The 16510-nt window shown below is 36.8% G+C and overlaps 1 protein-coding gene across 9 annotated transcripts in view; it reads left to right on the forward strand.

The window, feature by feature from the left end:
* The first annotated feature begins 314 nt into the window (after window positions 1–314).
* The window catches only part of ZMYND8 (zinc finger MYND-type containing 8), a 60906-nt gene continuing 44710 nt past the window's right edge, over window positions 315–16510 (forward strand). For 4 of the 9 annotated variants that reach the window (XR_012676253.1, XR_012676254.1, XM_075166411.1 and 1 more), the window contains exons 1-2: window positions 316–424; window positions 10252–10322. Coding sequence is in view for 7 of the 9 variants with exons in the window: in XM_075166411.1 (XP_075022512.1) it covers window positions 411–424; window positions 10252–10322 (85 nt within the window). In the remaining 2 variants the exon portion in view is untranslated. Of the gene's footprint in view, window positions 425–640; window positions 829–866; window positions 1511–10251; window positions 10323–16510 lie in introns of those variants that run through there. The other 5 variants (XM_075166408.1, XM_075166410.1, XM_075166412.1 and 2 more) reach the window with 4 other exon arrangements.

Raw genomic sequence — 16510 nt, forward strand, 5'->3', positions numbered from 1 at the left:
TCAGGTTTAAAAAATCCAAATGCCTTCAGTAATGGCACGTTGAGACACATTTGCTCAGGCAGGCAGTTTGCGATCACTTCCCTCTGCTTGAAAATCTGTGCATTTCATAGGGGGAGTGCACATTTGGGGTTTCTTTTCAAGTTTCTTTTGCTGAAACGGGCCTAGTTTAGCCTGTCTTCTCTATGCACAGGATGGCTCCTGCTTGCCAGAGCTGCACAAAGATAATCGCTCAGGAAGTGTTTCAGCCAATCCCCTGAAGCTTTACATTCAGATTTACCAAAGTAGCCAATCCGGGATTAGCTTTTATTAGGAAGACAGATCATCAAGCTGAAGTGCCAAGCCCTTTCTGCCTGAGTACTGAGAGCCTGTCCTCCATGTTTTATAAGTATTGACATAACACTGTGTTAACAATGCATCCACAGAGGTAAGCCTTACTTTTTACATTTTTTTTTCTCTAAGACCTATGAGTTGTGGGTTGAGAGTGTGATTCTCTGTGATTTGTTGTGCAAAACTCACACCACAGCACTTTATTAAGTTGGAACTGTTTAAATTTGCTTTCTTGGGTCACATGGTTAGTAGCCATTAGCCACAGCTTTATTTTGCAGACTGGCAAAACCTTGGCATACCTACTTCTTCACAGGAGGATGGTGTTTTTAGAGTTTATCAAGATCCTGGTATTCCAAAGAAGCTTTCTCTCTCTGAGCAGTTTGCCAGCACTATTGTCTGTTGTGTCACATGCCTGCTGAAGAGAAAATGGAAGCTAGGGAGCAGATGCATTTAACTGCCCTACAGGGAGTCAAGCAGGGATAATGGCAGACAGAAGAACAGGCAAGTTTACCTTTCTAAACAGTGAATGGAACAGCTAAGATAAGTTATCTCTGAGAAAATATGGGATTTTTAAAAACCTAGGCATCAGCAAAAAGTGCTAATGGCAGATTGTAGATATTGGGCCTAGGTGGTGGTGTGCTGTTGCATCATGTTTTTTTATGCAGCTTATCTTAACTTAAAATGATTATTGAACCTTTTTTCTTGCAGGAGTAATTAATACAACGTGTTTCTCTTTCTGAGGGACAATGTATGGTTAATATTTTGTTCCTTTAAAAGGGAGATTTTATGCTGCAGATTTTGGAAAATGGGTTGCTGCTCAATAAAATGCAGCAGTACATCTGTTTACAAAGCTGATTCTTTATGGAAAATGTTTTTGAACTGTTAGCTTTCTTGTTTTACATAGTTAAATAAACTAATGTACCTTTTATCTGTGCCTTTTTGCTTTTCACTGTATCAGCCACAGTTCTGTGTTGTGGAGTCCAGAGGATATAAAATCATGTGTGGTTCATGACAGTAGTACATGTTGTTCGTTCTTGGTTTTTTTCCCTTTTTTTTTTTTTTTTAAACTTTTGGTTTAATGCTACGTAATTATTTCAAGAAATTCCTTTTTGATCAATTCCCAAATCTGCCAGCCTGTTGTATCTTCTTAACTGGAAAAATGAGATGGGTGCTTGAGCAGTTGGTAAGTAAGCAGCATGCTACTCTCTCAACATTTTTAATAGTTTTCCAAACATTTTGTTTTTTCTGGGTCAGTTAGTCCAGTAGATGTAGTAATGTTAGTGGTTAGTCATATAAAAAATCAGATTTGCTTAGCGTCCATTTTAAGGGACTTATACATGTAAACTGTTCCAATTTGAATGCACTATTTTTTTGATAATTTGCCTCTAAAGTTTGAAGCTTATACTTCCTGTTTACCTCAGGCCGGTGAAAAATGTTCTACTTGCTGTTTGTTCATAGATCTTGAATTACCACGTTTGTAGGGCAAAGCGCATTTTCGTTGTTCCTTAGGCATTTGAGGTGTGATGAAAGTGCTAGTACTCAGCAATGAAGTGACCTTATGAAGTAAAGTAAATAATGCTTAATGAGCATATGTTTCTGATACTATACAAAGTATAATCGCAGACAAACATGCTTGATTTATAACTAATTTAGAACATTTTGTGCCCTTTATTAAGATTTTTATTGTAGCACTTGCATGCTTATTTTAACAAGCTGTTTTCCAGTGATCACCAGTATTGTTACAAAAGCAGAGGCAGGATGCTCTTTTGTGCTTTTAATATAATTTTTGCACTTGTTTTAACAGTCCACACACATTCATGATTTTAGGAAAGAACTTAGAGCTAAGCTAGCTTTGCAAATGACTGCACCGAGGCACAGTTACATGCTAACTTTTATAGAAGGTTGCCATGTATTTGATAACATTCTGTAAGGTAGCAATTTACCTCTGGTTACTTGTTTGCCAGTATGAGTATCTTACTTTGAATATCTCACTTTGCTTAACAGCTTCCCCCCTCATCCCCCCTACCCCCCACCCCAGCCAAGGATTAGATTATAAGAATGTCTGCTTCAGTTTGCAACCTGAAACACTGCTAGGTTGTACCACTGAGTTTCATGTGATAGCATTTTTGTATGCAATTTTAATGCATTTTTCAGCATACATAGAAGTGCTAACACAGCTAAGAAGTTATTCTGGTTTTTGTTCTTCAGTTGCTAAAAACAGAAATTCCATTTGGACATAATTTTCCTAGCAGTAGTTTATACACATTAGCAGTTTACTTTCAGTCTTAAATAGTCCACAACATAATATTTGTTTAATGTGAGGAAGCAGGAGTAAGTGATCTGCAATCAGAAAGCTTGTATTAAAATGGCTCCCACAGGTTTTGTTAAAGTAGGATCTGTTTCAAATCTGCACCTCCAGACACACTGCTGACAGTGAAGCATATTTGTATAAGCTGCCCTTGTGCATGTAATGAAACATAGCATCGTGAGTCTGTTAAAGTTCAGTATTTTTAATCACTCAAATATAATTCTTTTATAGTTCACAAAAAATAAATGTCTGCATTGCAGCAAGATGTCTGAGGCAAGGTAGAGACAGCAGTGTTGTTTTACAGATCAGCCCAATCGCGCTGCTCCATGGAGTACTTGAGCCAATAGAAGCAGAGGGTAGGTTAAAGATTGACAATTGCAGTGGCAAGACTGAGAAAGGCCTTCTGGAAATTTCTACCATCTTTGTTCCATCTAAGTAAAGCAAATTCAGCCAAGCTGAAGAATTTCATATATTTTTGGTGCTTTGTCAAGGTATGATGTTATCACTCACTTTCATAGATTGCATAATAAGAAGCACTCTGTGCCGTTTTTTCTACTGTTCAGGACAGATGGAATGTGGGGTTTTGTTTCAGTGATAGACACAGGGAAAAAGCACGTATTCTTTCTACCCAAGATTTTACAGGACTGGATCTTGTTAATATCACAATTAGACATGACATGTATGAAGCAATGTAGCTGAGGTTTATTCAGCTTGTAGCAAATGGCCATTATTCTAATGTAACTAGCAGTTAATCGTATAATTGCACTTTAAGTTTTCTGGCTGCTAAAGAGTAATTTGAATTGCCCAGGATGAATATGATTAGCCATTATTATTTAGTGCCAACATCCAGTTACTTTTGTAATTAGCTGGACAAAGAATGCAGTGGGGGAAAAACAAAGAAGTGATCTGGATTATAAATTATGATGAAAACAGTAGCTTTTTAAAAGCTGCATGCCTCTTTCATTCTTTGCAGGCAAACTGTTTTAGTTGGAAGCTAAATAGTGCTAGGGAAAAACTGAGTGATTTCTTTAAACAAATGACACTACTTAACATACCGAGAATGAAAAAAATGCAGAGTGTAAACCGCTCCAAATGTGACATTTCCCCCCCCCCCCACATCAGGCAGGAGTATTGAAATGTAGGGGAAAACCTACATTGCTACTAAAGAAGCATGTAATAAAAGGAACTTAATGCTCAAAAATCATAAATAAGTAGATTACATTACAAATTTAGCCCTTTATATCAGTGTCCACAAACTTCGATTGGCTTGTCTTCCTGAGCTGTCTTCCATTTTGTGATACCACTTTTGCTTGTTTGGGTTTGGTTGTTTTGGTTTTTTCCCCACCCCCCCTTTTTGCTTTGTTTTCAAGTGTATTGGCCATGTGGATCCAGCAGCAGAAAAGTGATAGGTCATGGTCAGTTTTCCATAGTAATGGTGCCTCTCCAGCATAATTGGTTAAAGGGTGATAAATCTCAGTAAAAGGTCTCCTCTTCTCTGTCTGGAATTCAGGGTATTAATGTGAATCTCCTAAATATCTTGGAAGTTGAACATAACCTTTGCCCATATAGAATGTAGTAGACAGCAGTTTTCAAATTTTGTTATTTGTGGATCCCTAATATTTTCCCCATGGGCACATGAATCCCATTATAGTGAATTTAAGCTTTTTACTTAGTTATTGTCTGCAAACCCCTTAGTAGTAGTACACTGGCTTTGAGAGGGGTCTGCAAACCAGAGACTGATAACTGTTGTAGTAGGCCATCAAGCTTGGCCCTTTAAATTGTATTTAGAAAGTATTTTAAATATATTTATTAATAAACATGTCTTAACATGGGTTAAAGTCTAATTTAGAAATAGCTACATAGGAATGGAGTTTTATTTATTTGATAGAAGTTGTCTGTCATTCTTATGTTAACCCTTTATTGCCAGTTGTCATAGCATCTGTGAGATTAAAACCATGCTGTAGCAGGATGTTAACATCCTTAATTTAGCTAGTATAAACCTTTACTTTCAAACATGATTGTTCTCAAATTATGTTTTTAGCATTTGAAATCTATAGCTATTCTGATTGTCTTGCTTGGGCCTCAGCTCTATAGTTTATAGTCTTAAAGAAGACGGTATGACACCAAGGATCTCCCTCCCTCCCCAATTTTCTCTTTTGTGGAGCTGTTTTGAATGCACACTGAATAAGAATAAGGTTTTAAAAAGAACCTAAATGTTCTTTAAATTAAATATATATATGTATATATATATATTTACTTTGCTTGTTATCAGAGGTAACTAGCTTAAAGATTGCTGTATGTAGATATCTGAACAAGCATTTTGTGTATGTTAATTGCTTAATACAAATTGAGCATTTTGCAGGGAATTCTGCAAAAAGAAAAATAAAATATGAGGTGCTCAAACTGGAGAGTGAATCTAAAATTGAGTGATTTCCTTAGTAACCTGTGACTTCACAAAACTCCCCATCTTATGCCTTTTTAGTTAAACATTTAGATGTCAGGTGTCCTTTTGTCATACTTTACCGTTTCTGATATTTAGATGCTTGCTTCGAATATAGCACTGCTGTTTAAACAAGAGATACTGTTATTGAATAAACTGCTACCATTTTAGCTACAGTACAGGAATGAGGCAGTGCAGTGCTGTCAGACGCCATTTTAAGAATCCTGCATAAATAGCATAGCTACCGATGAGTAAGAGACTGTTATAGGTGAGTGCTTATACAAAGCTGCTATTTATTCAGCAATGGCATGCAAATATTTTTAAAAAATTTTTATTGAATGCAGTTTTTTGAAATCATTCTTTAGAATTGCTACTCACAAATGTGATATAGGAGAGGCAGGAATTATCTTAAGGATGAAATTCAGTTTTAGTGCTTATAGTCTTAAATCAGGGTTTTTTTATTTTGTTTTCTATTAATTAAAAGGAAAAATAAATTCCATAAATATATAGTTCTTGATTTTAAATTAATGTGTTTATTCCCTAATGTAGATCTAGATTGTGTACGTGAGCATTAGCTGTTTCGAGTGGTTTTCCATATCTGTCAGTTTTTCTTGGTTAAATGTCAAGGTGCAGTAGTTCATCTGCAACTTTTAATTGCTCTTTGTAGTTAATATAGGTTAGAGCAGCTTTAAATATTTTTGTATATGTACATTTTTTCAGGTGAGTACTACTACTAGTACAGGAATGATTTTCCTGAACAGAAAAGTCAGTATTTTATTTACTGGTCTGAAATTTGAAAAACTGAATTTCATATAAAAAACCCCACCCTCTCTTCAGTTTAATAGAGAACATATTTAAAAATTAGGCAGCTAAGTTCTTTTTGCATTTTTACCTACATGTCAATAAATCTTGTATGTTTGCAATCCTTTTTTTTTTTTTCTTTCTGTACCCAACTATCCCCAAAGGAATAACCTCCACCCCTTCTCCTCTCATTCAGACACGTTAAAATAATTTGTGTGAAACAAATTAGTTTAACATTTTAGAAAACAATTTCTTCTTTTTTTTTTTGTAAGATTTGTCAATACGAGTAGGGAAGTTTTAAATGATTAATTGGTATTCTAGTCAATTGACAGTGAAACCGGCAAAGCTTAAATTTCAATTGTGTTCTTAAAATATGTTCCTCTCTGTTCATTCATCTTAATGAGGAAATAAGACTAGCTTTCAGAATGACATAAGGTATTTATTATATTAATCTAGGTACTTAATTGAGTATACACCAGTATCATTTCTGATCTGCAGCCTCAGAGCATCACATTCATAGTACACATGCATGATAGTAATGCATGCTATCTGAAATAACATCTCTAAGCCCTGCAAAGATGAATTCTCAAAATAAAACTCTCTAGAATAGTCTACTTGATCATGCAGTTACTGTTTCCATAGAACTAGATGCTTGTTTATAATTATTTTGCTCCTGGTTTTAATTTTCTTTTTATTTTGTTGTGGGTAATAGTAAGGTACCTGTCATTAAGGACCTGTTTTTCTTGAATTATTTAATTTGAAATCTTTTGCTAATGAAATTGCTGTGTTTGGAAGTTTGTGCTTTATAAAGCATTTTCAGAATATTGCTTATATTGATGGAAGGTGCAAAGGTGAAAAGATGTGTCAGCTTTAGAAAAGTTACTGTAACCTTGCTGTGAATTGTTAGCATGTATTTACAAACTTGAGTCTTAAAGATTACCACTACAATCATCACTGCCACCATTCAAACAATGTCATGTTGTGCAAGTCATAATACATTACAGCAAATAAAACAATGGGAGATGCTTCCGAAGAGCTGTGAATTTTAAGTCTTTTATAGCTATGTCTAATATGCTTATTTAACTGTTCCCCCCCAACATTCTGATTTTTTTCAGAACAATCTCAGTGATTTTTTTACATACTTAAAGGTTTGTGCCCTTAAAAGATAGAGCGAGATTAATTATAGTAGAGAATATGGAGATGCAATCTGTTCCTCTAAGGCTCAGTTTTCATAGTATAGTAGATAATTGCTGAATTTTGTTTTAGTTGTGGGTGATGCACGGTGTGCATATGTGTGTATAGGATATATGCACCTCCATTGCTAAGAAAAATGAAGAACCTTTGTGTCTGGTGAATGCATTTTTGGCTGTTCATTTATGCTTCAAATCTTTGGGATAAATGTCTTCAGGCATCTTTTATGTGATGTATCAGTGTGTCAAGTCAAGATACTTTGTTCACCTTGGAACTGCTTATGAAGAATGTTTTTCTTGTCTCTATAGATCTATTGAAAGAACACTCAAAAAGGTGATGGAGGAAACTGGCTGAATTTCCTAAATTAAACTCATTAGATGGGGAGAGACAGATACAAAGCTGAAGAAACCTCATATGCTGTAACACCCCCGCAGTGCTAGGTTTGGGCCCAGGGGTGCAGAGCATCTTCAGTCAGCTCTGTAACTTCCCCTGCTACTTTGGTCAGGGATGTAGGACAATTCCTGCTACTGTGTTGCTGTACTGATCTGTCATACCCATTTCTCGGCTCTGTGTCTTTTAATACTGGCTTGTAGCAACTACTGTATCTTTCTTGTTGTATCATGTTCCCCTGATGTTGTGATTTGAACAAAATGGCACCTGATAGATTTGGATGAGTCTGGAATGTTGTGATTGCTTTAATGTAACTTAAATGTGAGCCACTGCTAAAAGGACATTACTCTTTCCCCCCCTTCCCCACATGTAGTACACTCCCATTTCCTCTTCTGCACATCCAGCTGTACAGCAAGAACAACAGAACTGATCCGGCTAAACGGAACATGATTTCTGGAACATGAGGTTAGGGATTGGGGAAACCATTCCTTTTAGTAGCAACCTGTGTAAAATGATCTTAAGATTTGGACCTGAGTCTCGTAAAGACTTGTATGTCCTATCTGTGGCTGAAACTGAATCTATATTTTAAAACCAGGTAATGTGTACTGCCAAATTACTTCATTCTTGACAGAATTAGTGTGTATTATTACATATTTACCTGTGTGCATTATTAATCATATATACAAGGTGTTTTAAAAATATGGCTTTTGTTACAGTTTGGTGATATTGAAATAGGATTTTATAAGGGGAGAGGGAAAGAAAAAACCAATGCAACATGGGAAGAGAGTAATGAACCCATTCCGTGAACCCATCCCTTCCCATTGCTTAGAAAAGAGAATGGGCAGACGCAAGTGGTGCATGAAATGTTTTGGTGTCTGCAACACGCTGCCAGCTCCTCTTTGCTGGAGGCCTTCTGGGAAAGGGTGTAACAAATGTGCAGTATAATTGATCTGCCCATGCATAGTAAATCGGTGAGCATTGTAGTACGGTCAACTATGTTATGCATTTAATCTGCCCATGCAAAATAAATCTGAGGAGCATTGTGCTACGGTCAACTGTGCTACACATTTACCATAATTCTGGTCACATGGGTGCCTTTTCTTGCTACTAAAATTAACAGCATAGTCCACAAGCTGGGAGATTGGATGCTGGTAGAAGAGAACTTTTCAGTGTTTTATGACTTTAAAGAGCTTGATTTGTAAATTATTGCTGTATACAAATGACAAGTAAAGAATAATGATTTCTGGAGTTCATGGATCTTCTCAGCTTTGGGTCTTCCATACATTGAGCTTGGCTAATTTGTTTTTAAAATTTTTGCTGACATAACTGTCCCGTTTAGAAGTGTGAAAGGAATTGCAACCCAATCCGCCAGTAGCTGATAGTTGATTAAAAGTAGTTTTGACAAATACCAGACTAAAAAGTCCTTCTGCTGGGAAGTTTTACTTTGTTTAGGAAGCTGTTTTAACTTATACCAGTAGCAAAACTCCTGCTAATATAAACTGTTTGTCAGGCTGAAGAGTTTCTCTGGTATAAATGTAGCCAAGTCCTCAGTATTGTTTCTGAGCGCTGAGTAGCTATCTCAGGCAGATTTAACCACAGTGGCTAAAGCAAAGGTTTCTAGCTGTCCTCTTGGCCTCAGTGGTAGAAATAGCTGCCCCTCGAGCTGGGATGGCTGAATGGAATCTCAGTCCACTCTCTAGCAGCAGTAGTTCACAGTCTGCCATATCAATGTAAACTGGTATCAGCAACAACTTACATTAACAGACTAGACAGAAAGTTGTCACTACAGAGGAAAAGATCTACATCCCGCTTGGCTGTTACGCTCTGGTGATATTAATGGATGACTCTGATACCTGCTTCAGGCTCCATAACATGATTTGTCTATCATTTTGAATTTAGATTTGCTTCAACATTGTATGTTTTCTTTTATCTTTCATCTACGATAGTCAGATCTCCAAAATATCTCCAATATTCATTCTAGTTTTTTTTTCCTCTCCCTTCCACCTTCCTTCACCAAACTGACTTCACTAGACTTAACTAGCCACGTTCATTGAGTTATTTTCTTGAATGGCATCATGACAGAAAAGTAGAATATCAGCAAGTGGGATATAGTTTGTCATCTACTTAATCATTTAATCCTGCCTGGAGTGAATTAAAACTGTCTAAGTAAGATTGAATGGTTGAATGATGGTAACAACTCTGTTCCGTTTACTCTTTATTATAGTTAGTAATTGGTGGAATTGCATTGCCAATACATTATAAATATTCAGTTTTCTGTGATATAGTCTACTTTCAAAATCCTTGAAATTATTTATTTAATGGTTTTTAAAATTGCATGTTAGCTTCTAATTTTGCAAGCTGTTCTGTGTTGCTAAATCTGTTACTTCAGCTAATCTGTTCACTGATGCTGGTGAGTGTTTAAATGGTAGCAGGCATCTGTCCACACAGTTTATAGAGGCCTTCGATTAGGAGCTACAAGGAACAGAATTCCTGTTTGTCTGTCACATACAATTTATATGTACAGTAACATAATCTTCAGTACATGTTACAAGACCGTCATTAGTATAAAAATGTTGCCTTTGTAATTGGTAACATGCAGCATACATGTGTACCTGGATTGTTTCTCTACATGTTTTGGTCAATGTATACTCTGGCAAACAGTAAACCTCTCATTTCATCAGAAATTTTAATATGGTTGTATTTGACAGTGTTATGTTGAACTTCTGTACATGAAGTCAGACATGGGAATAATACAATCTATAACTATTCTAATTCGTCTTTTTGAATCCTGCAGCTTGGCTGAAGAGGAAATAAAGGCAGAGCAGGAGGTGGTGGAGGGGATGGATATCTCCACTCGATCCAAAGGTAAGAAGGAATATTTCATCTATGTTCTACAACATACGAATATTTGTAAACCACAATAGTGAAACTGTGTAATCTACCATGAAGCTGCTCTTGAGTGAAGACTCAAGAGTCATTGTATTTTTTACAATGACTATTGTATGTTAGAAAGTGTTTTAATTTTTGCTTGGTTTTCATTATATGTCGAACCTCCCTCCCCCATACACTCCATTGTTATTTCTGGTTTATGAGTAACTAACTTAGGTTAAATGATGAAAAAACATCAGCCTCATGTATCATCTCACTTATCATGGGTTCCTTTAAAGTACTTTTAGATTTGCAATGTAGGAGAAAATAGTAGTAGTAGTAATAATAATAATAATGTAGTATTTCCTACAGTAATGAATCCTAATTTTCCTAAGAATAAGCATAGTAACATTTCTGTTTCCGCAAAAATTGGTTCCCTGACCGGTATGTATTTCATGGACCTTTACATATCCATCCTATTACCCTGACATAAATTAAACTTGGTGGTGGAATTGCAGGTGACTGAGAATTTCTGTCCTGGTTTCTGGAGTTTTCCCTATGAATGAGTCGCTACAGGCAAATGATGTTAACTCTCAGTATAAAGAAAGCCAAATATGTAACCATCTATATCAGTGTAAATATTCCCACTGTCATTTGGAGTGTGGGGACAGAAATGCCCTTCAGTCAGAATACTTGCACGTAATTGTTTACTCCAGTTCATTGTAATTGACTGCCAGCTGCCTGTCCATCTCCTTTTGTACTGCAGCTGACTTTGCAGCTCAGTTTACTTGAAAGCCATTTCTGTAAAATGGCAGCAATGGTTACTACCATCCTTTTTAAATTCTGGCACATACCCACTTATTCTTCACATTTCTACTACAGGGGTCATAAGTCTAGTTAACTCTGTGCAGATGTAATTGTCTTGAAAGCGTGGCACAGATCATCTGCATTCCTTCGTTTTTTAATGAGGTAGCTTGGGTAGATAACATGGTTATAAAATTGCATTTAGGTCTTATTTGTGCTAATGGACAGTAAATTTCTTGTTTCAGTTTTCATGGTATGATTAGATGAGGTAGTACATATGATCTGACAGCTCAGAAGAGATTCATTTGCTCCTTTTGTTCCTTCTCCCTGTCCTTTTCTCACTTCTCTGCTTCTGGTCTTGCATGTCAGTCAGTCTCCATCACTGGACTGCTTTTGATGTTTACTTTTCTCTGTATTTAAGTTTTCTAAGCCAGCAGAAAGTAAAATATTTTTTATTGCTTTAATGATTGCTGCTGAATGGGGTAAGCTCCCAGCTTTGTACTCCCACTGGTTACTTCCTTTGTGGTGCTTGTCAGATCCCAGCTGCTTGAGCTTTCTAACCAACTTAAAAACGGAAACATTTTTCTGCTGTTGTAGTGACCAGTTTGTTTGTGAAAGAGTTTGGTGAGTATGAGAACTCGATATAAGAGTCAAAGGGGGTTATTAGATGCATTTGGCTGTCCATGAAATCTCACCTTCATTTCTCCTTAGAAAAACTTTGGCCCACATGTTAGTACTAAGAAGAATTTCACATGCGTCAAGTGACATATTACTTATGACACTAAGACATAATCAATGTCATTTATGAGTCTGATACCTATTTATGTAGATGTCTGCATTTTAGTGCTGTTGCTTTACTCAGCTCAGAAAGAGGTGTATGGTCCATACAAAAAGTTGCAATTCCCTTACATTAGTTCTAGTGCTGGTCTGACCTCAAGGTGTACTGTTTCAATGAATTAAGCCCACAGGAAACTGTGTACTTTTTTTTTGGTAGGGTTAAGATGAAGTTTCCCAGAACAGTGAGCTGATTTAGTACCTCATCGTTACTGAAAGGGTCAGTCTTTCATCTCCCAACCTTCTTAGGCACGTGATCTTGCAGGTCCCCTTGCTTTGTGGGCTCTGATCAGTTCAAATTGGTCAATTCAGAGGGAACTATAACCTTGCAGAAAAAGACTCATGTTTTTATACTGAGTGAGTTTACTGTTGATACAACTCCCTGAATCAGCTCATAGGCAAGCTCTGGTAGTGATTGAAAGGAGAGTGGTTTGGAAGACAAAGACAGGATCAACCCAGTGCTGGTTTAGATTGGCCCGATCTATCATTGTGTGGAAGTCACTGGTCTGTACACAGTAGGACTCGTAGTGTTTTGAACACCAGTGAGAGTGAACTGAATGACCATAGTAAAGATAAAACTTAACAGGGGTTGAATTAATTGAATAATAATAATGGATTTTATATTTATTTAACTACGTACTGATTTGCTTTAATTGGTTTGTTAAATTTGGCATGTTGATGAAACCCATGCCAGCACCATTTTAAGGGCAAGAATAAAAATGACCCATGCCAAGCCCTTACACGTATATATTTTTTTCAGTGAAAAACTGATGTGGGTTGTAAGGAAATCCTGAGACTTGCCCATAAGCCATCTTGCTTTGTTGTAGTCCCAATCTAATCTATGAATTAGTGGTAGAACTTTATAGTAGTTGAATATGTAGTTTTGCGTAGAAAGTAAAAGGGTCATAAATGTCATCTGCTTAGTACAAGAGCTGGCCATATTATAGGCCTGCTAAAATTCATCTTTCTGTACTTCTGTTATTTGGATTAAGCAAGTTTGTCTGTTAGTTCAGTGCAGTGTGTCTGCAACAGAAAAGTCACAAAGCAGAATTTTAAAACTGTTGTTATACTTTGCATAAGGCAGAAAAAGTGCAGCAGGGTTCTAAATTGATGGGATAGTGGTAACAATGTTTCCTCTTGTAATATTAATCATGTTCAGAATTTTGCTTTGTGTGTTTTAGAAAGGATGTAGGTGAGGAAATTGACCCTATATAGACAAACCCTTAAAGGAAGCATACAGCTCTTCTTGGTTTGTTTGGGTTTTTTGATGGTTTGAGAAGCCTGTGTGGGAGATCAGTCAGTGGTATTGTATACCTTTGCGCTTGTCCTGGAGAAGCTGATGTGCTGCAAGTTTGTAACCTAACTCGTTCTGCTACAGTTTGTACCACTCATGTGAGGCCATGCCTGAAGAAAGTTGTAGGAAAATAAATTACATTGCTTTAAAACCAATTAGCCTGATGCAGACCTCTTCATGAACATTCTTGTTTTGGTATAAATCAATTCCAGTTCAGTATAAGCTAACCTTAAACATGCATTGTTTAATCTGTAACATGCATGTTAACATAGCCCTTGAATCGGTTTAAGTAAAGTGGTGGTTTCTAAGCAGCCTAAGCTGGTCAAACTGTTCAATGCAGCAGTTTTATCCACTTCCTTCCATACCTAAGCTGGCAGGAAACTAACTGAACTGTAAAACATGAATAGTTTTCTACTAGCTTAGTGTGCTGAAATGACTTGGTAGACTGCCAGAACTGGTGTAAGAAAGAGGGCAGGAATATACCAGTTGGGTGCAGGAAGTATAGAGCTTTGTTAGCCAGCATTTAGATAGGGTTAGGCTATAATGAAACTAGAGCTTAAAGCCATAGCTGACACTTCTTACTTAAGCTTTATAATGTGATATGTAAGAGTGAGTCCATAGCTGTGGTCAGAGCTATCCAGCCCTCTATGCTTATCTTCAGCTGCATTTTTGTACCCTTCTCCTTAGGCTGGCGCTGATGCTTATGCTGTTGCATAGTAAGCTATATCAAGCAGCTGATCTAGCTGAAAATTGATCATTCTTTGTAGTATTAGTTTTTGCCTGAATCATGAACTGATTAACCCTACTATTACATACAAGTGCCTGTCTGCAAAAAGTTGTGGGGACAGACATCTGGTGAGGTGGGGAAGGGAAGAGGAGGAGAGCTACTATAGCAGTTATAATTTAGATCTGCTTATAAACTGTGCATATGCAGCTTTACTAAAGACAAGGTTTTAAAATACACTACTCTCTTGATCAGAACAAGAAGGCATAAGGCATCTGAGAACTGGAAATGGGAAATGACAGCTTAAAGAGAATAAAAGGGGTCCAAAAACACAAAAAGGAGTCAGCAGAGGATTGCTGTTTAGCAAAAGGCCATGGATTAGATTATTATAATATTTTGTCCTCTGCATATGATACATTAACATGTCTAACAGAAACATCTTGTTATATTTCTGTTCCAGCCCTATGGCCTACTTTTTAACCTTGTTTATTAAATATTTCAAGATGGGGCTTGCAAGGCTTTCTGGAGAATTTTCTGAGTATTTCCAGGTTGTGGTTCCAGAGCAGCATAACCAACTTAATTGTTTGGTGCAGTTCTGTCTTCACTTGCACTTGTTCGCTTTGGACAGCAGTGAACTCTCCACTGGGCTTTTTCATCCTATTAACCTGGAAGAATTTTTTTTTTTTTTTTTAAATTCTTGGGTTTGTTTTCTGATAGTTTATCTTAGTTACCTGCCAACAGTTGTTAGCTATGGTGGTGGATGGACTTCCATGTAGGTTTCATATGTTTCAGCTAGTACTGTAACCATTGCCTGTCTAGTGACTAGTCAAAGGGAGCTCTTTGACTCTCTTCTTCCCGTCATCAGTCATACATCCCTTATGTTTCTTCTGCACCTATGCTGGCTCTTAGCCAGCCCTCTCTGAGTCAGTTAAGGACTTGGGTATAGAAGTAGTTTTCTACCTGCTTATCTCCCTGAGCCAGCTTAGTAGGGAGTTGGACAGATGTCATTGCTAGGAGCAGACTTGCCCCCATCAGTGACAGCTAGTCATTAGATGGTCTTAGCTTGTCATAAAATCAAATACTGAGACACTATTGCTTAATGGTGAGAATTCTGACTTTTACAGCTTTTGCATTGCTGCAGGTTTGTGTTGAAGGCATTGGTCTTAGGGGCTTCTCTCAGTGGTAAAAAGTTTGGATATTTTGAATATAAATGCAAAATTACTAATAAAATAGAATTTCCAGAATTCATTATCTATTTTGTAACAGTTTCATAATAGTACGTTGTGTATCAACTTTCTGTGCAGTGATACTAAGTATTTAATCACACAGAGGTGAGATTCTCACTCCAATGTGAAACGTAATTTGAGAATCCTCCAGTGAATAGTAGTACAGCCCAAGGGTTTTATCTCTAGTACAGAGCCCTTGTTACTAATCAGCAGGGGGTCTTCAGGAGTGCCTTGGGGCAGCAAGTCCCCCTACAGTCAGGCTCTAGCTTATAAACAGCCTACATCTCTTATATTGCAAGTTATTGGGAAGTGTTTCTTTATCTTCCAAAGTCCTACAATGAAGAAACAAGTAACAGTGTCTTTTTGTACTTGTGTGAAATTGTAATGTAGTAGGAGTTCAGCAGGATTTACACAACCATGGCTAGCCTCTGTTATTTATTACATTAAGCAACTGGATTGGGCTAATTGCATCAGTTGAAGTTTCTGGAATGTAAACAAGGCTTTAGTGGTTGATTGCAACTGCATCGTATTTCAAAATTCTGGCATAAGATTAAAATGCCTCAGAGTTGAGTATAAGTTCTAACAGATTTATCCATGATTTTGTTAAGTGTTTTGAACATAATTAAGCTTGCTATAGTATTATAGGTAATGGGTTTGAAAAATCATAAATCTATTAGCAATCATTCAGGATAATAAATATAACGGGGAGACTTCACAGTTCTGGAATCCATATAAATTATTAATTGAAGCCTGTTCTATCAAATCGGACTGTAATGATGCTGACAGTGGAGTTAGTGTTGCTCCTTCTTCTCTCAGAATTCTTCATTGATTTCTCTCAATACCATTTAAAGTTCATGCGTTCAGAGCTTTTGAGGAGGAGGAAAGAAGAGAGAAGTGACAGTCTAGGTGGAAGTCAGTTTTCTGTTTTTGTTCTTGTTCCTTCTAAAGGCATAGTAACACATTTCTGTGGGTTAATGACAGCTTAAGCAGTCTTCAGTCACATTTGTATTCTTGTACCTTCTCTCATGCTGCCTTTCTTTTTAAGCTAGCCTAGCAGTTTCTTACAGCTGTCAAGTGAATTCTTCATGAAACTGCTTTCATGAAATTTTTGTTGTTTTGTTCTGTTACATTTAATCTAATTTAATTCCGTGGTCTGGTTCACCAAATGTTGGCAGAACTATTTGTGTCATAATAAAAGGGATAGCATGGGATTGGGAATTAATGTTAACAGAAGTAGCCTTGGCTGGCTCTGTTTAAGTAACACTTCTGCCGAGTGTCTAACTTACATAAAACAATTGACTAG

This window comes from Calonectris borealis, chromosome 17 (genome assembly GCF_964195595.1).
Source record: "Calonectris borealis chromosome 17, bCalBor7.hap1.2, whole genome shotgun sequence".
Lineage (NCBI taxonomy): Eukaryota > Metazoa > Chordata > Aves > Procellariiformes > Procellariidae > Calonectris > Calonectris borealis.